Source organism: Gopherus evgoodei, chromosome 15 (genome assembly GCF_007399415.2).
Source record: "Gopherus evgoodei ecotype Sinaloan lineage chromosome 15, rGopEvg1_v1.p, whole genome shotgun sequence".
Classification (NCBI taxonomy): Eukaryota; Metazoa; Chordata; order Testudines; family Testudinidae; genus Gopherus; species Gopherus evgoodei.
The window spans coordinates 3603496-3631017 of record NC_044336.1 but is presented as its reverse complement, the minus strand read 5'-3'; the positions used below and the strand labels follow the sequence as shown (position 1 = coordinate 3631017).

Here is a 27522-nt window from a genome sequence, read left to right as displayed (position 1 = left end):
CAAGGTTAAACAGTCACTGCCCAGAGCAGGGGTGACCAACCTGCGCCTGAGAAGGAGCCAGAATTTAGCTATGTACATAGCCAAAGAGCCACTGTAATATATCAGCAGCCCCGCATTAGCTCCCCCCGGTGATCAGTGCCACCCCCTGCTCCCCCATGCCTCCTGTGGCATGCAGGAGGCTCTGGGGGGAAAGTGAGGAGCGAGGGCGTGGCAGGCTCAGAAAAGGGGTCAAGAAGGAGCGGGGCCTTGGGGGAAGGAGTAAAGTAGGAGCAAGGCCTGTGGCAGAGCCAGGCGCTGAGCAGTGAGCACTCCCTGGCACATTGGAAAGTTGGTGCCCGTAGCTCCAGCCCCCGAGTTGGTGCCTATCCAAAGAGCCATATATTAACTTCTGAAAAGCCGGCTCCGGAGCCACAGGTTGGTCACCCCAGCCCAGAGGAACAAAGAAAGGTTGTTGTGTTTAGGTTGCATTTACCTAGCTCTTATAAGTCAAGCCCAACTGAAACTTGGCTTTTTTCCCTAGTCGTGACAAAACCTAGGTGGTTCCCACACACAACTACTTCTCACTCTGCTCACTACTCTCCATGTGCCCGGTATAGATACAGTCCTATGATCTCCCACAGGGACCCAGTGAACCATTGCTCAAAAGGGGCAGAGTTATGGTTGTGTCAGTCTTCCAAAAGACAGAAGATGGCACACCAGAAACTGACTTGAGGGACAGAGGAATGGCCACTCAGCCCTGCTCCTGTTCTGCCTTTGCAGCTCTGGGGATATTTTTAAGGGAGGGAGGGAAAAAGGGTTTATAGAGAAGGGGATCCAAGATCACTCTCACACTTCCGGCAGCATCTCTCACAGGAACGCAATGTCCCTGTGGGCAGGAGGAAGATCCCTACTCAGAGCGTCTCTCCTCCCGTTTGATGATGATCACTTACTGGCCCAAGAGAGCCTCAGAAAACCTCATTTTCAAAATACCCGGTTCTTCACGTTTAAGGCAGAACTAGGTTTTCAAAAATGATGCTATGCAAGAATCCTTTAGGTGACTAAGGGCCAGCACCAAAGGGGCCACTTCTCCATCAGACAACTCAAGAGGGAGAAAAGTCCTAAAGGGAAGAAGAAGAGGTTACTCACCCTATGCAGTAACCACAGTTCTTCCAGATGTCCGTCTCCCCCCCCCCACCACACACACACACCACAAGCCCTTAAGCCAAGATTTTCCATTAACAGTGTCCATTCAGCCCACACATGCACACTATATCTCCTCCTACTGCATACCAAGACTATATAGGCACGTGAACGTGAACTGCTCTCAGCTCCTTCTCCAGACAAACGTCTCATAGAGAACTGTCTGAACCAGAGGGAAAGGAGGACATAGTGCAGCACCCATAGGGAGGCACATATTGAAGAGCTGCAGTTACTAAGCAAGGTGAGTAACCCCTTCTTTGAGCAGTGTCTCTCTGGGTGGTTCCATTTCAGAAGAACTGCCGAGCAGTATTCCCAAAGGGAGGAGGGAGCTTTGGTAATGAGTCCAGAACTGAAGATAGTACTGCAGTACCAAGCAGCCCTATATAGCTCAGATACTGGCATGTTCTTGAATAATGCTGTGGATGTTGCTTGTGTATAATGTGCTATCACACTTTCGGGGGATGAACACCAGCTGCATCTTAACAAATGACAATACTCTCAGAAATCCATCTCAAAAGTCTCTGAGCAGAGACTGGACTCCTTGGATCTGAGAAGGTGATGAACAGTTTAGCAGATTTTTGAAATTGTCTGGTTCTATCTAAGCAGAAACACAACACCCTTGTAACATCCAATGTATGAAAACAGGTCTGCAGAGGATTTATGCATTTTTGGAAAATACACTGAGAGATGAACAGATTGATTACGATGAAACTTCGATAAGACCATAGGTAACAATTTAGGGTGCCGGGTGTCCTGAGACTTTGTTCTTGAAGAACACTGTAATGAGGGGATGGGGAGTCTGACATCAAAGCTCCAATCTTCCCAGTCTTACAAGCCAACGTGATGGTTACTAAAAAGACATTCTTCATAGATATATGGAAGAGGCAGCAGGTTGCCACTGGTTGGAATAGAAGTCTCAAAGTATTTAAGCACCAGATTGAGATCAAAATGAGGTCTCTAATCTGAGTGTAGATTCCCCAAACCCTTAATGAACACTAGATGAGAAAACATTGAGAACCCTTCCACAAGGTGATGAAAAGCTGATAATTGAAGCCAAATGGACCTTAACCAAGCTGACAACTTCAATTTCTTGAGATCCACCAGGTAATTCAGGATGACTTGAGAGCGACAAAGGTTCAGGCAGCAGATGATGGTGACAATACCAAGCATCAGTGGGTTAGTCTTATGCCCAAAGAAATCTGTTAGTCTTTAAGGTAATACCAAATAGAATCTCTTCTATTTCGACAGATAAGTAATACAGGTTGATTCCTTTCTACTGTTCAGTAACACCTGTTGCACATCTACAGAGCAGGAGGATTCTAACCCTGTTAACCATTTTGGAATCACACACTCAGGTGAAGAACCCTTAGGTTGGAGTGAAGTACATGACCCTCATCCTGAGAGCGAAGATGAGCAGTGGTCAGAAGCTTGAACAGCAGTTGGACAAATAGGTGAAGCACGTAAGGTTACCAAGCTAGGCCAGTACTATAAGGGTAACTCTTACCTTATCCTGTCTGATTTTCTTCATTACCTTTAATATTAGCATGTTGGGGGAAAACATGTAAAGCAGACCCTTCTTCCAAGATAGAAGACGTTCCCCAAAGAGAGGGGCCCAGGCCCCTCTTAAGAAAAATAGAGGGCACTTCTTGTTCCTGAAGGTAGGAAAGAGATCCCCTTCCAGAAGTTCCCATCTTTAGAGGATCTGAGGGCGTCTTTACTACCCGAGAGATTGAAGCTGCTGCAATTGATGCAGTGTGTCGATTTGGCGGATCTAGTGAAGACCCACTAAATTAATGGCAGAGCGCTCTCCGGTCAACCCCAGTATCCCAGCTCCCCAAGAAGAGTAAGGTAAGTTGACCAGAGAGCAGACACCATCAACACAGCACAGTGAAACACCAGAATAAGCGACCTAAGCTATATCAACTCCAGCTACGTTATTCACGTAGCTGGAGTAGTGTAACATAGGTCAACTTACCCTGGTAGCGAAGCCAAGCCCTGAGAGTCTAGCTCCTGTTCATAGGCCTCGTCTGCTGAAAATATCGGCTGTGGTGTTCTCAATACCCAGGAGATACATAGCTGAAATTTGCATCTGATGAGCTATGTACCAGCTCCATAGTTTCATAGCTTCAGCACACAGGGAGAGGGATCTTGCTCCTCCCTGCTTGTTGATACAGAACATGCAGGATATGTTGTCTGTCATGAACCTGATTTGATTTCCCCTGATGAGGGCAGGAAATGAAAGCAGGGGCTGCTGACTACTCTGAATTCCAACAGACTGATGAAGAGACTGGTTTCTGGAGGAGTCCATCTGCCTTGAGTCATGAGGGCACTGAGGTGAGCTCCCCATTCCAATAGCGATGCATCTGTTGTCATAGGTACTGATGGAGTAGGATGACAGATGGGAACACCTGCACAGATGTTGAGTTGATCTTTCCACCAGTCTAGGGAGTTCCTCACCTGGAGAGGAAACATCACATGCCTGTCCAGCATGTCTCTGGCTGGTTCTGAGCCAACCCTGGAAGCAGTGGAGGTGTAGCCTTGCATGATCAGTCATGAAGGTACAAGCCGCCACGTGTCCCAGGAGTTGCAAACAGTTTCTTATTGTGGTCCGAGGGCTCCTCTGAATTGTCCCTACCAGACCCAACAAAGTTATGAATCGATTTGTGGGAAGGTAGGCCCTGGCTGTGAATGATAAATATTCTCATGGACTACCACAGGGATTAGTTCTTATTAAATGCTATTGAATATTTTATCAGTGACCTGGTAGAAAATATAAAAATCAGTGTTTTCTCATCTTATACTAGATTGTAAGTTCTTTGGGGCAGGGACTGTTCTTTTGTTCTGTGTTTATAAAGCACCAAGCACAATGGAGTCCTAGTCCATGACTGGGGCTCCTCGGTGCTACCATGATTCTAACAATAAATAATAAGAATAAGATTGTTAATAAAGTCTGCAGATGACAAAGATCGGCAGAATGAGAAATAATAATGAAGCTGGATCACTGATAATGAATAGCTGGATCATCTGGTAAATGATCAAACATCATGCATTTTAATATTGCCAAATGAAAAACATGACAATATAAGTACAAAGGATGTAGGCCATATTTATAGCATAAGACACGTTATCATGGAAAGCAGCAAATCTGCAAAGGACTCAGGGGTCATGGCAGATAATCAACTTAACACGAGATCCCAGTGTGACACACTGTCAAAGAGAGCTAACTGGACTTTTGAACATAAACAAGAACTCAGATACACTAAAGCTTACATCCATCCAACCAGCCACCAGCGACGACGCCTTCATAGCTGGGCACCCGCCCAGCAGCTGCTGCTCTCTGGTCACCCAGCTCTGAAGGCAGCACAGAAGTAAGGGTGGCAATATCGTGCCTCTCCTACAATATGCCAGATTTCCTGGGGGAGACCAGATTGCACAATCCATGATGCGTTTTTCACGGCCATGAATTTGGTAGGGCCCTCATCATGATACTCCCTTCTGACATAAAAAGAGTTAAAAAAACTGCAAAACAAATACTCAAATCCCACCTAAAAATGGCCTTTTTACTGAGAGAGATATTAGGAATTATTAGAGGTTCCACTCTAGGTCCTTCTGGCCCGACCAATTCTCACTCGACCAATCCCAGTAGCCAATATCTGATTTTTTACATTGACTGCAAAATATTTTCTTTGTTATGCTCTGTAACTGGAGAGTTGAAACAACTTTCACTCTAAAACTTCAGTGCTCTTATTAATCTTACAATACAAACGGCTATTGTCAATGATAGCCCATTCAGCTTTCAGGGACCTGCAGCCCTTGAATTGAACAGGTCTTTTCACAATTCTGCCAGGGAAATGGACTAGCCCTAGGTCTCTCAAACATCTCCCTCATGCAGAGCCTCTCTCACGGACATCTCTCCACCGCTTATTCCTCTGTGATAATTACAGAGTTTGTTTATTTGGACAAGTAATATCTTAAAGGTAATGTAGTTTCAGGTGTCTTTAATGCTATTAATGCAGCAACTGAAAAAGAAGAGGAGAGGCAGCACTATGTTATGACACAGCTCTCCATGGACCATAAGCTCTGAGGACCAATGGGATGCGAAAACATCCCTAGTGACCTGGTGAGCATCTCTATTCTGTTTTGCTTTGGTTTAAGGGAGAAAACGTAGATTCATTTACCTTGTAGTAACCAGAGCTCTTCAAGTGCAAGTCCCTATGGGTATTCACTGTGCTTGTGCATGTGCTCCATGTGACTGAGATTGGAAGATATTCAACAGCAGTATCTGTTGGTCTGCGCTTGCACCCTGCACCTCTTCATGCTCTGAACTAATTTATAAGGTGCAGTGCAAACTCAACACTTCTTCAGTTCCTGCTATACTGCAAATCAGGTGAGAGTTCAAGCAGAGCGAGTTGTGGAGTACTTACAAGGACCACACATCTTGAAGAACTCTAGTTACTATAAGGCAAGTAACCTCCATTTCTTTCTCAAGTGCAGGTCCCTATGGGTATTCACTATGGGTGACTCCCAAGCAATACTCATTGTAGAGGAGGGTATAAGGATTTATGCTGCATCACAGATTGCAGGATTCCTGAACCAAAGGAGGCATCACAGACAAAGTGTGAACAAGGGCACAATGCCTAGTAAAGGTGACCAAAGTTCCAAGTCACCGTTCCACATATTTCTGAGAGGGGAACTCCCTGTAGGGAAGCCATCAAGGCAGCTTGTGCTCTAGTAGAGCCCGACACCCCCAGGGGCTTCCATAAACTTATAACAGAGGAGGAGGACACCTTGAAATCCATGTCAAGAGTCTTCCTGAAGAAATCACTTCTCCTTTCATTCTGTCGGTGATGGAAAGGAATAACCACAGAGACCTAAAATCTTCATCCTCTGCAAGCAGAAGGCTAAGCTCATTAGACATCCAAAGAATGGAGCTTCTTGTCCTCCCTGTTATTGTGAGGTTTTGGATAGAAGATGGGCAAATGAACAGGTTGATTCAGGTGCAAATCAGAGGGAACCTTTGGGATGAAATCTCAAGCATACTGTATTACTTTAGAATACTGTGTAGAGGGGTCTGCCAAGAGGGCCCCAAGCTCAACCACTCTTCTAGAAGCGCACCTTCGTAGGGAGGTGCAAAAGAGAGCAGGAGGCCAAAGGCTCAAACAGCAGAATAATAAGTGCTGCAAGTACTGTACCAAGTTCAGGTCCCAGGCAGATGCAAGTTGTAGTACTCATGAAAAAGGTTCTGATGATGCCTTTCAGGAACTTCATGTTTGTGGGATGGGTAAAAACCAAGGAGTTTTCCACCACATGATAGAAGGCATTGCTAAATACCAGATACATGAGCAGTGAAGTGACAGATAGGCTTCAAAGAAAGAAGGCAATCCAAAATAAGAGAGATCCCAGACTCTTTGGAGGTACGTTATGCTGTTGACACCAGATGGAAAACCGCTTCCTGTTGGCAACATAGTGACCTTGTAGAAGGTTTCCTGCAGTTGTTGAAGATACATCGTGCTCTGGCCCAAACATGATCTTTCTAAATCCTCGACTCTTCTAATTCAAGTTGCAATGCGAGGGGTGGGGAGCAATTAGCAAAGTCTTTTGTCCTCTGATAGTCTATAACAATTCATCTGGTGTTGATGGGCATTGTTTTGTTGGGCAGAAAATAACAGCTCTTGTTGGAAACTAGCATTTCACATTCATTAATGCTTCTCGACTGTCTTGTGATTTACAGTCAGAGAGTCAACACTTAAAATATTGCCTTATAACATGGGATACAGATATTATAAGTGAGCTCAATGCATGCAGCAACTTACAAGCATTCCATAAAGTCTCAACACTAAGTACATTCGTATAACTCTAATGCCTATTTTAACAGTACTAACACATGGTGAGCCAGACTGGTTCCAGCTATGTATTTGTCATTGTTCAGTTGAGACTTAGGGGCCTTGGCATTTGGTGGCACCCGGTCTTCTCGCATCACAGTAGGCTTTCCAGGCAAATAAATCTAGTCTCCTTGCTCTTTTTCCTTTTGTGGGGGTCTGAATTGTTCTGCCTTTTTGTCTGCAACAGTGGATGGGAGGAAGGATGGGACAGAGTGAGTGTAAAAGAATTTCACACACTCGGGAGGCACTTGATAGTGTTAATCTGGTGGAGGTATGTGGTGCCAAGACAGATGTCTGCCCCAAAGTTCTGGCTGGATCCATAATGACCTCATTAGCTAGAAGGGCTATCTTGCCTACTGTGGAGACTTGAAATATGTCTACCAGTTTGTGTGTCAATAGGGATTTGGAGGGTCTCAGCCACCCTTTTTAATAGGTCTTGGAAACCCTTATAGTTGTCCATTTGTGGGGCTGTGTGGGGCAACAGGGACTAATCAGGGTAAGAGAAGGAAAGGGTCACCAGTGCAGCAGTTAACTTTTCAATGCCTGCTCTTCCATTACCGCCTCTTCTACTTGTGGCTGTGCAGAAACTGGGAGCTGGGCGGGGCTGGTGAGGTATCTGAATGAATGGCACAATGAAGGAGGCAGCTTGGTGCAGCATGGTCTAGCTATGCGATTGTTCCCTGGAACCAAAGTTGCCCTGAGCTGACCAAGGTACACAGCAAGGCTACATGAGCATTGGTGGATAAAAGCCTGGTAGCCCAGGGGGTAGGGAACCATAAACCAGGAATCTGTGGGTTCCAAAACCTTGCCTGTGAGGAGTGTCTGGATCCTCTATAAGATGCTGAGCGCTGTGGTGACAGTCTGGGTTAGTCTTGCTGATGATGTGGAATTTCTTCTTTCCTTGATTCCAAAGGTGACTCTGAGGAGAATGCATAGTTCAGACCCATGGTTGGTGCATGTGTTAAAAACTGATGGTGCTGTGCTACGAGATAGAGTTAGTGCTCACTGTTGTGATGAAGTCAACAGCAAGAGGGACTGAGGTTCTAGGTACATCTGCAGGTCCATCAGTGCCAAGTATCTCAACAGTGCTTCGCAGAATAGACAGCTGTGCAGGAATAGGGTCTCGTCAAGGTGGTGTACCAAGCTCCACTACAGTGATGGTGCACTGTTCTGACCAACTTTGTCCTGGTGCCAAAAGTAGTAAATAGTTCCAGGGTCAGTGCCATACTGTTTCCTAAAGTTCTGTTTTTTGGAACAAAGTGCTTTCGTGCCATATCGTTGGAGCCAGCTTGAGACCAACTTCAGTGGGAACCTGTTCTGACCCACGAAATCTCAGAAGATGGTTGGTTTCACATAGCGGGTTTCCTCTTAAAGGAAGCTCAGGTGGGTACACCCCTGGAACTTCTAGCTCCCTGTGGTCTGGGAGGACAATGCTATCATTGTTGTCATTCAAGTCACAGCTCTTGAAGGCAAAGAGCCCATACTCTCAGTCTTTGGCTTGGAAGGTCCCTGTATGTAGGGGTAGCAAGCCTTGGTTCAGAAGCAGGTCTTATTTACTTGGTCATTAGTCATTACTAGCTCAGAAGCTGATGGACTTCCAAATCACACTTTTACTGGGAATGCACAGTTCTCACAAACAACAAAGTAACTTATGGTCTGATCAAAATTGGGGAAGCTCCCTCACAAACACCACTTTGATATTTTTGGAGACTATACACAAGTTTAGGTCTTATTCGCTATATTTTTCTCAACCATCAAAAAACAAACAGCATTTCAATAGCGCATCCTACTGCTCTATAGCTGCACTGTATTTCTGGAAGGATTTGACCATCTATTTATAAATCAACATATCAAGATGCTCTCAATCTAGCTGGAAACAGGATAGGATAGCTTTCAGTCACTGCTCTCCCTTAGAATTCATAGATGGTACGGATGATTCTTGAGGTTTTGTGGCACTATCCTCCATTCCAAATTGGGGTATATCACTGGCTGTCATCATAACTGCAGATTTCTGTAACTATGCATCTATGCCACTGGGCTTTTCCATTCTCTTTGGAAATGATAGCTTAGTCTTTGTTCAAATGCACAAATTTCTCCAATACAAAGTTTCAAAAATAAAATGTATTGTTTCACGTAGCTCTTGGGCATGGAAGAGTCAGTCATTGTGAGATGCTATTGAAGGCCTTTTGTTTGAGTCTCAAACATAGGATGCTGTACAGTTTCTACAGTTCGTGCAGCTTTGAAAACAGAACTCTCTAGTTGTTAATGAGGCAAATAAAGTAAAGTGCAAGGAAAAAAGGCTCCTTGAATGGAAGATAATTGGGAACAACTGGTCATAAAGCTTCAATCAAATATTTCTATTTACAATAGGAAGTTGAAGCATAAGTGTTTGTAGATACTGAAGTGCAGCTTGCAGTGTCAGGTCACTCTGCAAACGAGGTAGGAAGATGGGGATTTAATGGTTTTCCTATTATGCAAAGTTCCAAATGACAAAATCCAATGTGCTTCTGAAGATGTCTACATCAGGCACCTTGAAGGTTTTGGCTCTAGAAATATATACCTCTACCCCGATATAATGCAACCCGATCTAACACGAATTCGAATATAACGCGGTAAAGCAGTGCTCTGGAGGGGGAGGGGCTGCGTACTCTGGCGAATCAAAGCAAGTTCGATATAACGCGGTTTCACCTATAACCCGTTAAGATTTTTTGGATCCCAAGGACTGCATTATGTCAGGGTAGAGGTGTCATTGCAATGTGCAGGTAGCACTTCTGTTAAGAGCTCTGGATTCTCTTCTTCGGGTATCTAGTTCAATAAGATTTACTGTTCCTCCAACATTCACTTCTGGTCAAGAAAAAGGTGAAGGCAGCTATTAGGATTCCTGTCGAACTGCAAGATCTAGTAAGTTGATGTCACTGACGGACACAATCATTGCAGAAGAATATCTCCAAATCTAAAACCCATGGAACACACCATTTTGTGCTCAAATATAACCAATTCCCCCAACAAAAGGTAAACAAGGGTAGACCTTTATCCTGGTACACACAAAATTCCAACTCTAACCTCAATTTTAGGAAATTATCACCTCCTACAGCCCTTAAAAAAAACAACTGCATTAGAAGACAGCTCTTGTTCCAGTTCCCAGCTTCTTGCGTTTCCTCAATTCCTTTTAGAGCTTGCACACTGTCTAGATTGAATCCTCCACTCCTAGCCTCCTCCAATTGTCCCTAATCCCCAAGCAATGGATGCTTTACATCTGAATGTAAAATGACAGAGTAGCAGCTCGGGATCTGACTGACTGCTGAACAGTCTCCTAAAGCAGGGGTTCTCAAACTGGGAGTCAAGACCCCTCAGGGGTCACGAGATGATTACATGGGGGGGGTCACGAGCTGTCAGCCACCATCCCAAACCCTGCTCTGCCTCCAGCATTTGTAATGGAGTTAAATATATAAAAAAGTGTTTTTAATGTAGGGGGAAAGGAGGGGTTGCACTCAGAGGCTTGCTGTGTGAAAGGGTTTACCACTACAAAAGTTTGAGAACCACTGTCCTAAAGGCTTTTTGTAACCTCTGTGCTGTGGAACTTGAGGGTAGAAAAAGTCAGTAAGTGCTATCCAATTCATTTGCATTGGAGTTATATAAACTTTGAACAGAAGAATTCAAGCTCAGATATACAAATGTTAAAACTAACAAACAGCCTTAAGCTGTTATCAAAGTTTATATTTTTACTACAGGAAAGTACAACTGTTCTGTGGTGCCATCTAGACATGTTGAGAGATGGTCTTTTAGAACCACATGTGAAGGCTTTTGGATGATGGTTCTATGGTGACGGGTAATTTATAAATACAATACAGTACATCAGATAATATGGGAACGATGTGGTATTAAAGAAGGACCCTACAGAGTAGCAACAATTGAAAAAAGCTAACCTGAAAAAGAATTCTTGATAATGAGGACACTTCTAACAGCTCTGAGCAAACACCACAGCTTCTCACCCAGGAAAAATAAAGTTAAACTGGAACACTATCTTAATTATCAAAGGAGATGTACTTCGAATTGTTTAAACAATCACCCCAGAAACGGACAAAATGCAGATAAAAATATAAAAGGTCTTTTGACCACTTTCCTGGCTGTTGAAATCAGACAATGTTTTTCATTTTGGCTTTCCACACACACATACTTATCAGCAAACAGTGGTTAATGGAAAATGTGTGTAAAATAACCAGACTGGGGAACACAGGCCCCACCCATTCTGACAGTTTTAACACAGCAAGAGAGCAAACAGCTATCAACTCTAGGGCTTCTAAAGGTGTGAGGTTGTGCACTCAGCCTCAGCTGGACCCTGCTTCTTGGTATTCAGAGGATTTTAATATTTTGGATATCATCTTTGGAGAAAAATGCAAAGGGAAATGGAAACAGGCTATCTTTCTCTGGAGAAACAGAAGTTTTATGCTCAGTCTTGCTTTCAGTTACTTCCTGGAGCTGTGCCTGAATGCACAAGACAGAAGCTGCTGGCACAAGCTGCTGGGAAAGGAAAGTTGGATTTATTTTTTTTGGAGATCAGGAAGTTGATCACACCGCAGCTTTCCCCCTCGTCAAGTAATATTAGTAGTAAGACTGGTTAGCACAATGGTGTCTAACACACAGCTCGGCAGAAAACCACTATCTCATCTGCCTCAGTCAGCAATCCACAGTTTAAACAAAGCACCAAAGTAGGCAGAGCTGGAATTCTTAAGGGTGCAGCACACACGCTGAATTTAACAAACAGATCCTGTGAAAGGATTGTGGGAATTTAAGATCAAATATTGTCAATTTCTGTGGGTATACAACAGTAATTCAGGTGTCTGCTTCACGGATTCAAAAGGGAGAATCTGCAAACAAACTCAGATTGCACAACTTTTGCCCAGCATGGAATATCAATACCCATTTGCTTCAGCTTTCCACCCTCAAGCATGCAAAACTGAGAGAACATCTGCAAATAAACAGTCCAATTTGTGTTTCTTTGGCAGAAACACAGATCTGCGGCATAAATTGTTCCTCATCTGCAAGGAGGCCAAGGAGAAGGGGAAGCTGAGCTGTGTTCTATTTAAGACTAACAAACTAGAAGGCTGTAATTCAATTAGCTTACCTCTTATTTAATTCTTATATTGTATTCATAAAAATATAGGGTCAGACTTTCAAAAGTGCTCAGAACCCAACAGCTCTTCTAATGCTCCATGAGAGCTGCTGGGTGTGGAGGACTACTAAAAAATTTGCACACAAACCAAATAGTCTTTGAGCAGGTAAATGATATCACAGAACTGAAATGTTTTCACACAATCTCAGTTCTAAAAGGACATGACATTTCTGCTAAATATGCCCACAAAATATTTAGCTAATACTTCTGCCAACATTCTTCTTAACCCAATTTTGATGAGAAAATACATATGGAAACTATTTTAATTATAAGTTTAAGTGAGCAAAACTGCCACCCTTTAAAAATCAGCCTTTATAATGGGAAGCACTCAGTTCAGTAGTCTGCCATTTTTACTACACACTAAGCTTCTTTTCTGTTGAAAACTTGTTTTGTGATGACTAGCAAATTCTGTTGGTCAAAAAGTTCCCTTGATATTTTAACTACCCACTTACTTCACTTATTAAAATATTCACCTCACAAGCCCAAACTCCTTTCAGCAGAAAATACCCCTCAGAGGATGAGCAATGATTTGTCAGAAGTACATAAACATCGCAGATATTTACCCTTTAAGAATTTGTAAGCATCTTCTCTCAGAGGGCCCACTGTGCTAACAAGTAAAACTTTTGTCTCGACAAAATACATTAGAGGTTTTCCTCCCCTATTCACAACCTCTGAACAATTTTTTTTCTCATTCTAGTATACAGATTTCCAAGGTGGAGAGGGCTGTGTACAACAATTTATTTAGAAGTCTATAGTGTGGCAGGATTTAGACTCTTCAGACACTTCCCTCTGAAGACTGTTGAACCTTTCATATTTTGTCACCCTATCAGAACAATTAGGAACTGAATTATGTAAGCCAATTGAATTCATTTCAAGAACGGACACTAGCAGTAAACTTAATATAAATATTTTAATCTACCTAAGATCAAAATCACTTTCAATTTTCCAAGGACTGATCAAGATCAAGGCAGCAGGTAAATCCATTTGTTGGCCTTGCTCTTTTTGCCAGATGCGACAAACTTCCAAGGAATTTTTACATGTGAAGTTTTCAGTTCAAAATTATTTTTTGCCAACATTTCCTGTATATGTAATGATTGAAACAGATGAGTGCGCAGGAACGCAAAGGTCTACATGGATAGTTGTTGGGGAGGGATAGCTCAGTGGTTTGAGCATTGGCCTGCTAAACCCAGGGTTGTGAGCTCAATCCTTGAGGGGACCATTTAGGGAACAGGGGTAAAAATCTGTCTGGGGATTGGTCCTGCTTTGAGCAGGGGGTTGAACTAGATGACCTCCTGAGGTCCATTCCAACCCTGATATTCTGTCATAGTTACTCATTAGTAAAATGTTCTGAATACAGATCAGTTATTTTTAATCCACTTCTATTATTTTCCACATGCATTTAAAGATGAACTAAGGTGCTCTGATAAACAGGCAAGAGGTTTGAGTCCAGCCCCTGTGAATGCCTCTGTATTTGCTGCTAGGTCCTGATCCTGCAAAATCTTTAAATGTGAAGGCAGATCAGCTGACTTGACTACTCACATTCTTAACATTATGTACATGTGTAAGTGTTTGAACAACTGGAACACTACCTTGTAAATGCAGCAACTCTAAGCAACTCACAACAAATACCCTTACATCCTCCATCTCAACAATATACTAGGGAGACTGTCTCCATCATCCAAGGTGAGTGCACATTACTGCCAAGACGAATGTACTAAAATCACATTTCAGCCTTCAGACGCAGATACAAAACAACTTTCACACAAAGTACAGACCTCAAAACATACAGTAACATGACATTAGATAAAGCTCTCATTTCTTCTAGGGTCCCCACTGGCTGACCTAGCACTGTGCTCCTGGGAGTTTGGCATACACAATACATAGGTCATTGAAAGAAACACAGTCCTGATGATTTTTTCCAAGCTCTTAGGTGATAGATGCATTTTATCCCACTGGATTGTCAAAGATATCTCCCTCTTACTCATTAGTTTACTCTGTGCTTAGCATATTCCTACCTTAGAAGCTCTCAACTCCTTCAGGGGGCACAATGACAATTTCCTTCTTTGAGATCCTCTCATCAGATCACTGGTGGGAGATCTTTGTCTGCATGCTTGTGCTTCCTGTGAAATCTTGGAATGACCCTTGCTCTGCACACAAACCATTCTGCTGGCAGAGCCCATACTTTTGTTTCATTTCATTATCAGGGACCTGTGTTCTGTTTAAGAGTTCAGCTGCTTATTCCCTTTGCAAAGCCAGACTCCTCTGACACACAGCAGGACCGTGTCTAGTGGAAAAGATTATGTCCCCATGAACATTCTGGTTGCAGGTGGGGAATAAGAATTTGGAACAAGTGGACTGAAAAAAGATCCTGGTTTTATGTAACAGTCCCTAGTGGAGAAATAAATAAATAAATAAATTCACACTCTGTAGAGGTATTTTCTGGTCAGAAAGTTTTCAGCGTCCATGGTACAGAAGAGGATCTGTAAGAGGCTGACACAAGAGTAAGGGCAGTGCAAATATTAAGGCAACCTTTCCTAAAATGTCAAGTTTGATGTCAGAATTTGGTGTGCCAGCTTTTCTCAGAAACAAATTCCCTGTATAACAAATTCTTTCACCTGTGCTATAGGAACACCCATTTATCACCACAGTAAACTAACTATACGTTATGGGAGATTTGTTTGCTTGTTTGGTTTTTAAGAAAACATTTTTTGATCTGAGCAGCAATCAGCTAGGCATTCACTAGAAAGACCAAGTACTTGGGAATTTTACGTAAGTTTTGTGTAAAGTTTTTATTTTATAAAATGGATTTGAAAATACTGCTTTCCAGAGGAACTTCAGAATTTGCCACACTCTAGGACAAACCATATTGTTAAAGGACATGTATTGTTCTCCAGTTCAGTCCCACTGGCACAGTGGTAACACAAGTTGGCCTGCTATGCAGTGAACATTTATAAGTGTACTTCCTGTAAGTTTTCCAAACAGAGATGCAGTGATCTGCAAATAGCAGTTAACAGAAATATAAACCCTGTCATCCCACAATGCAGAATATTCTCATTACAGCATCTCAAAATAAAATTAGTTTATATTCATTTTTCTAGCAAGCATATACATTGGATATCAGTCTTTAAATTCCAAGACACCAATTATTGAATATTAGCAATTAACTCTAGATATCTGAATTCAGTTAAAATAAATATGCATATTCATCAAGTGCAAATAAAAATTAAAAATATGTATTTAAAATGCAGAATGAGATGCACAGTGGATTTTTACTGAACTACAGAACATTTACCAAATAAAGGTGCCACCAAAACTATGTTTTGGTCTCCAATAAAACTCCACTAACTCATGACAGGCAATTGTGAAGGGTACTGTGATTTGAGTGACATAGCAATGCAAAGTATGAAAAGCCATGAGAGAAACAATAAAAAAATTAATCCTAAAGAGCTTCCATTAGTCATCAAAAATTGCTTTGCAATGACTGATTTTAGTTTCACCTTCCAAAAGTCTATGCTCAATTGAAATAGCCAGCCAAGTTTAGGAAGTTATCTACATTACTCTCTTCCTCCCACAGAGGTGCACAGATAGTAGCAATGATCCAAATCAATATCAATGTGACCAACACCTACAGAAGGAACTTTTTAGGTGCTCCGAACAAATATGTTGCACTGTTTAACTTAATTCATTTTTCTTAATATAAAGTTACATAAGAAGCAAAGTGTTCTTTAATGAACACTTCTAGTCTAATAAAGCAGCTGCAATTCAAAAAGTCAAATCCCACCTGATTCATACTTCACTGCAGTTTGGCACAGTGTGAAACTCCAGAGAATAATAGGACTATCTGTGTACCCCTAGTTCATTATTGACTTGTTACAGACATGTAAGCGTAAAAGGCATGTAAAACTTTTACAACCAATGGCCTAATGGAAAACCATTTGCCATTTTTTAAAAAACTTTTTAAGCAATATGAAAAATGGAAGCTCAATCAATGTATAATTGCCATGGTTGGTTAGTTGGAACAACAGTGGATACATTCCCAGAACCAAGACTGATATAAAAAAATAAAAATAAAAGTAGCATAATACTATAAAATTTGTAGCTTACTTTGTGCCTTTTCACAGAAGTTTATCTGAAAGCCTAAAGCAAAAAAGATAAGTTCTAGTTCATTCACTGGAAGTCACAGAATTTCATAACTATTAAAAGTCACGTTTCAATTACCATTATTAGAGTCTAAAAATTCTGAATAAAACCAGCTTCATGGGCAAAGTGTTATCCTGAGAAACTAACAAGTGCAGTCATCTCAATCTCCTTCATTTACATCCCATGCATTTTCAACAGCTCTGTGTTGTCCAAAATGCCAAGAAAGAAATCAATCAATGGCCAGATCAGGTCAAGAGAGAATCAGCTTATGAGAGTGTTAGTTTCATTGTTATGTTAATAAAAACAAAACAGTCATAACTCCTTGGATACCTTTGCAAATCCATTCCAACAATTTTGCTAATATAGGTCTTCTGAAGTACCAAGTCACATTCTTGATTATTAAAATATTAAGGAGGATACTGTGTCCCAATGATGCCAAAGATGTTAATTAGTTTCTGACTGAGGTAAATGACATTTGAAAATATTTCATCAAGTCAAATAGTATTTTATTTAGCATTTCCCAACAAGCAACATTCAGTTTGTTAACATCTGTGCAACAATGGAGGACTGGGTCTGTTAAAACTTGCACTAATAAAAATATCAGACTAAATCAAACAAGTTTTCTGAGCTGAAATAAGATAAATTACCATATATACTAGTTCATAAGCTGAATTTTTTTTGTAAAAAAGGGAAGCAGCAGAGACGAGGGTCAGCTTATGAACAGGCATAGAGAGAGAGAGGTGGGACACAGCCCCTCCCCACAACAGAGGGAGCAAAGAGAGGCAGCACTGGCAGAGTCGCTGCTTCTGCCATGCTGCTCTCCTCCCAGCCTCCGAAGCAGATGCAGCTCCAGGGCTGGCAGGCTGCAGCCCATGCCATTCGGCCCCACAGAGCAGGCTGTGGCCATGCCGCTGGAAAATGCTGCAGCCGTGCCACCCAGTCTGGCCCGCCAGAGCAGGCTGCAGCCGCGTTGCCCAGCCTGCCGGAGCAGCTACAGCCAGGTCATAGACATCCTCCCCTGGCCCTCCTCAGATAAGGTGGAAAGGGATGGGATGGGGAGATTGTGGGGTCATGTGGGGGGTGGTCACAGAGGTTACTCCCCTGACTCCCAGCTTCTCCCCCCAAAAAAATTTCCCCATCAGTTGCTGTCCTAGCCCATCAGGGTAAGCAGCTGGTGTGCCGGGACACTTTGTTTACTTAGGTTTACCTCCGGGCCTGCAGACGCTCTAGGTAAACAAACCATCTCAGCCCACCAGCAGCTTATCCTGATGGCCCAGGAGCCAAAGTCTGCTGACTCCTGAATTATAGGGTCGGCTTACAAATGGGTTATAAAAATTTTCCATTTTTACTTATCCATGTTGGGGGAGACAGCTTATAAATGCACCGGCTTATGATCGAGTATATACATATATATACATTAAATTTCTCCTTTAAGAGGCAGACAGTGCTCCTGGTTTTGATTATGTAAAAGTGATTTACATGGCTAACCTACCCATCATTTGTGAGATTAAGGATTTATATTCTACTTCTGATTTTCAAGATACTTCTCTATGCAGGCACTTGCAGCCTTTCCTCTCCCTCCACGCTCACTCTCACCCCCACCTCCACCAACTAGGCTTCAACCAGGAATAATTCTCCTCAGTCCTAGTGATCTGTTCAGTTCCTTTGGGGTATTACCTGAGAACTGATGTTACTCCAGTTCACTCTCACTGAATAAAATATTCAACTTATGCAGTGTTCATAAACAAAAATCTGGAAATGAAATATGTTAGGTCCATTCACATTATACCAATCATCAGCAGTACTGCCCATCTGCATTGTAATAAACATCTGATTTGTAGCATTAATTTCTCGTACAGCCAGTGTTGCCAGCACACAATTTTATTGTGAGTCTTGCAATATTTGGTGCTTTTCTGATAGTCCCAGCTTCTAGAGCCCTGTGAGTAAGTAATAATCTCATATTTTTTTCCCCTAGTCCTCATGATTGCAGAGAAAAGCTGGAAAACACGAACCCTAAAAGGTTTCAAAATTTAGAAGACAAATAAAAAGGACTGAATAGTTATACTTTAAAATCTCATAATTTTGGGGGGTGGGGAAGGACTGATTCATAATTTTTGAATGCTCAGGATTGACAACGCTGCGTCATGTTCCTCAGGGTATGTCTATACTACCCGCCGGACTGGCGAGTAGTAATCCATCTATCAGGGATCGATTTATCGCATCTTGTCTAGATGCGATAAATCAATCCACAAATTGACACCCGTACTCCATCTCAGCAGGAAGAGTAAGCAGTATTGACGGGGGAGCTGCGGCAGTTGACTCACTGCCATGAGGACGGCCAGGTAAGTCAAACTAAGATACTTTGACTTCAGCTACGCGAATAGCTTAGCTGAAGTTGCGTATATTAGTTTGTCCGCCCCCGCCCCCAGTGTAGACCAGTCCTTAGATAAGAAACCTAAATCCCTAATACAGAATGTACAGTCACATTCACCATACAGTAAATTAACTACTTACCCAAAAAGGTTTGTTAAATACTAAACAATCAACTGTACTACAATGTTAAAAAGCTGAGCACATGGAATTATCAGTCCACTACTTGAAATTAAATTTCACACTAAGTAGCTAAAATCTCCAGGATAAGCTGATATTCTGCTTGCCCTTTGTTCCAACTCTCTGAAAGATACAGTAGCAGCTAAAATTATTCTTCAGGTGCAAGTTCTAAAAGAAATCATGCTAACAATACTGACACAAACTTAATAGGCTATCCTTAATGTTGCAATCAGGATACACTCTGTAGAAATTAAAAAAAAAAAAAAAAAGTCTTCTGCACTCCTGGAAATTTACACATCACCTACAATGCTGTCAATATCACACTTCAGCACTCCACAGAGATTTGACTTCCATCTCCAGCAGATACTGAAAACAATACATACACCCCAACTTCATCAAACTCACACTCAGGAAAACTTCAACAGTAATTTAGAATCATAGAAGATTAGGGTTGGAAGAGACCTCAGGAGGTCATCTAGTCCAACCCCTGCTCAAAGCAGGACCAATACCAACTAAATCATCTCAGCCAGGGTTTTGTCAAGCCGGACTTTAAAAACCTCTAAGGATTGAGATTCCACCACTCCTTAGGTAACCGATTCCAGTGCTCCACCACACTCCTAGTGAAATAGGTTTTCCTAATATCAAACCTAGACTTCCCCCACTGCAAGTTGAGACGATTGCTCCTTATTCTGTCAGCTGAGAACAGCCTGGCTCCATCCTCTTTGGAATCCCCCTTCAGGTAGCTGAAGGTTACTATCAAATCCCACCTCACTCTTCTTTTCTGCAGACTAAATAAGACCAGTCCCCTCAGCCTCTTCTCATAAGTCATGTGCTCCAGCCCCTATTTTTGTTGCCCTTCGCTGGACTCGGCCCAATTTGTCCACATCTTTTCTTAGTGAGGGGCCCAAAACTGGATGCAATACTACCGATGTGGCCTCCCCAGTGCCAAATAGAAGGGAATAACCACTTCCCACAATCTGCTGGCAATGCTCCTACTAATGCAGTCCAATATGCCGTTAGCCTTCTTGGCAACAAGGGCACACTGTTGACTCATGTCCAGCTTCTCATCCACTGTAATCCCCAGGAACTTCAACAAATAAAAGGCAGAATGACCTTCCAAATGAATGGACTGTGCAACAGGCAGATTTGATAATCTATTTATATTAAAAAGCATGAGGTCACTAAGGTATCTGGTGCAGAAGAGTTTTCTTTGGTCAGCCAGTATACTCTGCAGCCAGGTGATCAAGCTCCTGAAGTAACCCATTCTCTCTTTACCAATTCCAATTATTTTGTTAAAGCATCTCAGTTTCCAGCCTCTTCAATGAACTGGCTGTGCAGGAGCATTTCAGCACTGGGCTGAGTCATCTTCACCTGTTCCACCCACTAATATTGCAGGTCCCCATTCTCTCTCTATTCCAAAGCAGGTCAGCTCCTGCTCACTCTGTGTGGCCTGTGCCAGGGTTCTTTTCCTTGAGGAACATTTATCTTCCACCTCCCAAAGACACTCCACCATCTGAATCTGTCAATTTGCCAAGTTGTACAATGATTTCAGCCCGGTGCCTGAAGCATACCTCTCCAGATCTCGCCAGTCCTTTACTCTGTACGTCTGCTGGGTAGTGATAGGAGCTACTGCAATCTCTGACAAACCCGCCCTGCACACCACTTCTGCATCTATGGTGCAATGCTGGGCCTATAGGCGGCTTATAAACAGCAAGGATCAAATCTGGATTGGGAACCCTAGATCTAACAATAGGAGCAGCTTAGAGACCCAGCTCTGCTAGCCAAGACTGTAGCAGGCTTATCAGCCTCCATATGTCACCCAGACAACACAAGAAAGGAACGGAACGCCACAACAAGCAGCTGTGGATTACCCAGGATACCTGTTCCTTTGTTGGTCTGCCCGTTTCTCTCAGTGAAATATCATAAGAGGGCATAACTTGTCCACTAACAACTCTGCATTGACCCCCCCCCCCACCTGACAACTGCTTATTTCTGGGATCACAGCCTTATCTCAAATCTCCCTGGGTTCTTCAGTGCTCTGCTCACACATCTGCTGGGCTCCACTCTGCGTTCTGTACAGCTGGGCTTCTTCTCGCCATTGTTGCTGTCTGCTGCCAGGACATTCAAAGGTGTAGCTTTTCCAGCCAGTCTCAAGAGCTTGCTTACTTCAGTTTTCAGGTTCGATTTCATCTTTATTATCTGCTGTCCCAAGCCACGTCCCTTTCTTTCTCCAACCCAGATATTCTTCCTAATCTTGGGTCTCTCAATCTCTTTAAGCCCTTGATCGTTATACATTTTATATTTGTTTATTGAGCTGCTCTAGCTCCACCTTCTAGTCCAAAGCTCCTGCCCCAGCTCTGGTTTGGGAGAGGGCTTTCACCTTCCTCTCCCAAGCTTCTGTCCCAACATGTCACACTCAAAGAAGTTCTTCTCCTGGGCTAGCAGCTACTCAACTCCTCCTGCCTTTCTTCCAGATTGCTGGGGATCTAATTCCACTGCTAAGCCTTCCCTGCTCTGTCTGTGGCCAAATCTGTCAATGGGACATACAATCCTGCCATGCAGCCTTGTCACTGGAGTTTTGCCTTTCCAAGTGAGCCACCTGCTGTCACAAGGCAGACATACATTTCCCCAAGTGCCTCTTTTCCTTCATGTCCTTGCTTTCCAAAATGGTTATTTTCATCCACTGCTTTTGGCATGTTTTTTCCTGCATGCTGCTTAAGTTGTAACCTCAAATCCGCAGTCTTTTGCTAACCTAATCAGCTTGCTGTCTGACTGGTTCAGACCTCTAAGTTACTACGTAACCCAGTATGCGACTCAGTAACTTCACCCATCCTCTCTTGCACTGTCACTCTTGGTGTATCTCCCTTGTTAATCTTGGACCTAGGTCCCTACTTCATTCTGCTTGTCCCTTTTATCCTGAAAAAGCACTTTCACCTAATTGGCCACTTTGCATGATCTTTCTCCGAAGGTTTTCTTACATACATTTAGCTTGGTTCCAATGCTGTCATCTCCTCAACAGTTTGGGAATGCTTCGGTTTCAGTTCCTAGGTCTGGGCCTCCTGAGACTTTGCCTCAGTGCCCAGTCCCTTCACAAAAACAGCATTTTCCAGAGCTGTTTGATAACTCTGCCCTCCAGATCCTTTAAGTTCAGTTTCAGCTTTTTTTCTTGCACTCACAGAACACTGAAAACTGAGCGCCTCTTTAATTCCCTTTCCAATCATGTCGTTTCAGGCTCCTGAACCTGCCATGGTTCTGCTAGTCACTTATACAAGACCTCAAGTTCTCAAAATCCCAGGCTGACTTTGGAGCCAAGGTACCTCCCTTAATTAGCTGAGACTCTAAGCACTGTTGCCATTTGCCCAGTTTGGACGCTCCACCCTCAAGATTGTCTCAATTTTGTTCATTCCTGGGGACCCAGGCTTTTCCCTTTGCCACTGTCCCTCTTCCCAAGGACAAAAGTTCTCAGTAGAGCCGCACCTTTTGGCGTGTGCTGCCTTCCTACAGTTAAGACAAATGACATAGGGACTTGCTCTTCCTTGACCTGTCTCTATCTTTGCAAGAGGCCAGGCCCCCCTCTAAGATCCCTGCCATATACAGGGCCTCTGCAGACCTGCTTGAGCTCTGACATCATTGGGTCCCCTCTCCACCCACTGGAAGCATGGGATGGGCCTCAGCAACAGATTGTGCAGTGCCTTGTACGGTCTATATCTCTAATCCCAAATGCTTCACTTGGGTTCTGCTAAGGCTCTGCAAACAGGTCATAGACCTTTCCTGAGGTAACAGACTCTAGTACTAACCCCAAATCCAGCTCCCCATCTCTGTTAACCCCTGGTTCTGGCCCCCACTAAGTCTCAACTGCTATGGGTTCTCTGAACAACTAAACAACTAACAAAATCATCCAAAGCCCAAGATTTGGTGGTGATGGGGGACTTCAACTATCCAGATATATGTTGGGAAAATAACAGAGTGGGGCACAAACTATCCAATAAGTTCCTGGACTGCACTGCAGACAACTTTTTATTTCAGAAGATTGAGAAAGCTACTGGGGGGAAGCTGTTCTAGATTTGACTTTAACAAATAGGGAGGAACTTGTTGAGAATTTGAAAGTCGAAAGCAGCTTGGGTGAAAGTGATCATGAAATCACAGAGTTCACAATTCTAAGGAAGGGTAGAAGGGAGTACAGCAAAATAGAGATAATGGATTTCAGGAGGCAGATTTTGGCAAGCTCAGAGAGCTGATAGGTAAGGTCCCATGGGAATCAAGACTGAAGGGAAAAACAACTGAGGAGATTTGGCACTATTTCAAGGGGATACTATTAAGGGCCCAGAAGCAAGCTATTCTGCTGGGTAGTAAAGATAGAAAATGTGGCAAAAGACCACCTTGGGTTAACAACAAGATCTTGCATGATCTAAAAAATAAAAAGGAGTCATATAAAAAATGGAAACTAGGATAAATTACAAAGGATGAATACAGGCAAACAACACAGGAACGCAGGGGAAAGATTAGAAAGGCAAAGGCATAAAATGAGCTCAAACTAGCCACAGGAATAAACGGAAACAAGACAACTTTTTATCAATACATTACAAGCAAGAGGAAGACCAAGGACAGGGTAGGCCTACTGCTCAGTGAGGAGGGAGAAACAGTAACAGGAAACTTGGAAATGGCAAAGATACGTAATGACTTCTTTGTTTCGGTCTTCACAGAGAAGTCTGAAGGAAGGCCTAACATAGTGAATGCTAATGGGAAGGGGATAGGTTTAGAAGATAAAATAAAAAGAGAACAAGTTAAATATCACTTAGAAAAGTTAGATGCCTTCAAGTCACCCAGGGCCTGATGAAATGCATCCTAGAATACTCAAGGAGCTAATAGAGGAGGTATCTGAGCCTCTAGCTATTATCTTTGGAAAATCATAGGAGACGGGAGAAATTCCAGAAGACTAGAAAAGGGCAAATATAGTGCCCCTCTATAAAAAGGGAAATAAAAACAACCCAGGAAACTACAGACCAGTTAGTTTAACTTCTGTGCCAGGGAAGATAATGGAGCAAGTGGTTAAGAAAATCATCTGCAAACACTTGGAAGGTGGAAAGGTGATAGGGAATAGCAAGCATGGATTTGTAAAGAACAAATTGTGTCAAACCAATCTGATAGCTTTCTTTGATAGGATAATAAGTCTTGTGGATAAGGGAGAAGCGGTGGATGTGGTATACCTAGACTTTAGTAAGGTATTTGATATGGCCTCGCAAGATATTCTTATCAATAAACCAGGCAAATACAATTTAGATGGGGCTACTATAAGGTGGGTGCATAACTGGCTGGATAACCGTACTCAGAGAGTAGTTATTAATGGTTCCCAATCCTGCTGGAAAGGTCTAACAAGTGAGGTTCCGCAGGGGTCTGTTCAGGGACTGGCTCTGTTCAATATCTTCATCAACGACTTAGATATTGGCATAGAAAGTAGCTTATTAAGTTTGCAGATGATACCAAACTGGGAGGAATTGCAACTGCTTTGGAGGACAGGGTCATAATTCAAAATGATCTGGACAAATTAGAGAAATGGTCTGAGGTAAACAGGATGAAGTTTAATAAAGACAAATGCAAAGTGCTCCACTTAGGAAGGAACAATCAGTTTCACACATACAGAATGGGAAGAGACTGTCTAGGAAGGAGTACGGCAGAAGGGGATCTAGGGGTTATAGTGGACCACAAGCTAAATATGAGTCAACAGTGTGACACTGTTGCAAAAAAAGCAAACGCGATTCTGGGATGCATTAACAAGTGTGTTGTGAAGAAGACACGAGAAGTCATTCTTCTGCTCTACTCTGCGCTGGTTAGGCCTCAACTGGAGTACTGTGTCCAGTTCTGGGCACTGCACTTCAAGGAAGATGTGGAGAAATTGAAGAAGGTCCAGAGAAGAGCAACAAGAATGATTAAAGGTCTTGAGAACATGACCTATGAAGGAAGACTGAAAGAACTGGGTTTGTTTAGTTTGGAAAAGAGAAGACTGAGAGGGGACATGATAGCAGTTTTCATGTATCTAAAAGGTGTCATAAGGAGGAGGGAGAAAACTTGTTAATCTTAGCCCCTAAGGATAGAACAAGCAGCAATGGGCTTAAACTGCAGCAAGGGAGGTTTAGGTTGGACATTAGGAAAAAGTTCCTGTCAGGGTGGTTAAACACTGGAATAAATTGCCTAGGGAGGTTGCAGAATCTCCATCTCTGGAGATATTTAAGAGTAAGTTAGATAAATGTCTATTAAGGATGGTCCAGACAGTATTTGGACCTGCCATGAGGGCAGGGGACTGGACTCGATGACCTCTCAAGGTCCCTTCCAGACCTAGAATCTATGAACGGAGTATGGCATGCCTCAGTTTACCAGTCTTCATAAAAGCACAATCACTCAGCCCTATTAAGACTCCCACCTGGTTGCTCAGAAAGTAAACATTACCCTGGGCCCCTTGACTGTCACTGCCCATTACTGATCCAACCATTGTACCAAGGTGGGGTGGGTCTGCTTGTGGTGCTCAAGCTGATATTGTAGTGGTAAGTGCCAGATACCTATGCCTAGCTTTAGGAGTGCAGCGTAGTGTTCTGGCTAAAGGCAGGATACCCAAAGCACATATATGTGGATCAATCAATCTGAAAGGCAACGTCTCAGAATGGCTACAATTCAATTCTATTCCCCACTGCATCTAACATGGCCTGTATAACTTCTCCATTATTTTATCTGCAAAGGATAGAGTGCAGTAGATTATAATTGACAGCTATCTAGTGCTGAGGTCACAACTTTTGTTATTAATTACAATAGAGAAGTACATACAAATCAAAACTAAAGGCAGGACTTGAATTCAAGATATCCTGGTTCCTAGTTCAGAGAACTGTTCCCAACATTACTGGAATACTGTGCAGATGAGTCTGTCTCTGTCAGCTACAAGCTCTGTTGTAGAAGCTAGCAATGGAAACACTGTCATTCTATGCAGACAGCCCTGTCACCTGAATTGCTATAGGGATGACTAGTTTAGATAGTACTTAATCCCTCAGCTTTAAGACGACATATTGCAAAAAGAGCGACTTGTCAAACTGAAGAAAAAACGAGAGAGAGAAGAGGTATCAACTTCTAAGTGGTATCTAATTAGCACAAGGGAGGGCAAACTATGGCCCGCGGGCTGGATGCAGCCTGTCAGGGCTTTCAATCTAGCCTGTGGGATTGCCAGCCCCATGCCGCAGCAGAGCTGAGGCAGGCTCCCTGCCTGCCCTGGCCCCACACAGCTCCCGGAAGCGGCTGGCACCATATTCCTGCAGCCCTTGAGGGTGGGAAGGGGGGGTAAGAGGGCTCCGTGTGCTGCCCTTGCCTGTAGGCACCGCCCCCTGCAGCTTGTATTGGCCAGGAATGGGGAATCACAGCCAATGGGAGCTTTAAGGGTGGTACCTGCAGGCGAGGGCACTGTGCGGCGAAGCCACCTGCCCCAGCCCACCCCCAGGAGACACTGCCAGACATGCTGGCCACTTCCGGGAGTGGCACAGGGCCAGGACAGACAGAGAGCCTACCTTAGCTCCGCTGTGCACCAGTGCCACCTTGGAGCCACTCGAGGTAAGCGTTGCCGGGCCAGAGCCCACACCCCGAACCCTTCCTGGACCTCAACCCCCTGCCCTGAGCCCCACCCCCGCACTATGCACCCCCTCCTGCATCCCAACCCCGTGCCCTGAGCCGCCTCCTGCAATCTGCACCCCCTTTCCTGAGCCCCAACACCCCTGTCCTAAGCCCCCTCCCACATCCTGCACCCCAACCTGAGCCTCCTCCCGCACTACACACCCCCTCCTGCATCCCAACCCCCTGCCGAGCCCCCTCCTGCACTATGCACTCCCTGTCCTGAGCCCGCAACCCCGTGCCCTGAGCCCCCTCCCACACCACAACCTCCTGCCCTGAGCCCCCTCCTGCACCTCAACCCCTTACTCTGAGCTCCTTCCTGCACTCCGCACCCTCTCCTGCACCCCCTCCCGCATTCTGCACCCCGTGCCCCCTCCTGCACCCTGCACTCCCTCCCACACCTCAATCTCTGGCCACAGCCCTACATTCATGGCCCTGCATACAATTTTCCCACCCAGAGATGACCCTTGGGCAAAAAAAGTTTGCCCACCCTGACTTAGCAGATGCACAGTAATGTGTGAAGCAAAAATCAAGTCCCATGAGCTTATACTTTTCCCCCAAAAGAATTCAAAGACAGGTGAATCACCCAATATTTTTTTTAAAAGCAGGTGTCTTTTTCCATGTTAATCAACCCAATCAGCAAACCAACCTGAATAATTCAAATACTACATAATTTCTATGATTCTGCTGCATATCTAATATTTCCACACATTAAAGTCACGAAAACTCTATCACAATCTTGACTACTCCCAGGCCTGCACAACATGTGGCCCGGGGGCCGCATGCGGCCCACATGGGCTCACTGTGCGGCCCGCGGGGGGTGAGTAGGCAAGCGGTGGGTGAGGGAGGGGGGCTGAAGAGACGGGCAGGAAATGGCGGGGGGTGAGTAGGCGAGCCGGAGGGGTGAGGGGCTGAAGAGGCAAGCGAGGAGTCAGTGACTGACCTGTTCTATTG

General features: G+C 43.7%; 1 protein-coding gene across 8 annotated transcripts in view; it reads right to left on the bottom strand.

The window, feature by feature from the left end:
• The window catches only part of MAP2K4 (mitogen-activated protein kinase kinase 4), a 187177-nt gene that overhangs the window by 138705 nt on the left and 20950 nt on the right, over window positions 1-27522 (bottom strand). For 5 of the 8 annotated variants that reach the window (XM_030534445.1, XM_030534448.1, XM_030534446.1 and 2 more), the window contains exon 2: window positions 16339-16371. The exons of the other annotated variants lie outside the window; for them this stretch is intronic. In XM_030534445.1, the coding sequence (XP_030390305.1) occupies window positions 16339-16371 (33 nt within the window). The remainder of the gene's footprint in view (window positions 1-16338; window positions 16372-27522) is intronic. 8 annotated transcript variants of the gene reach the window in all.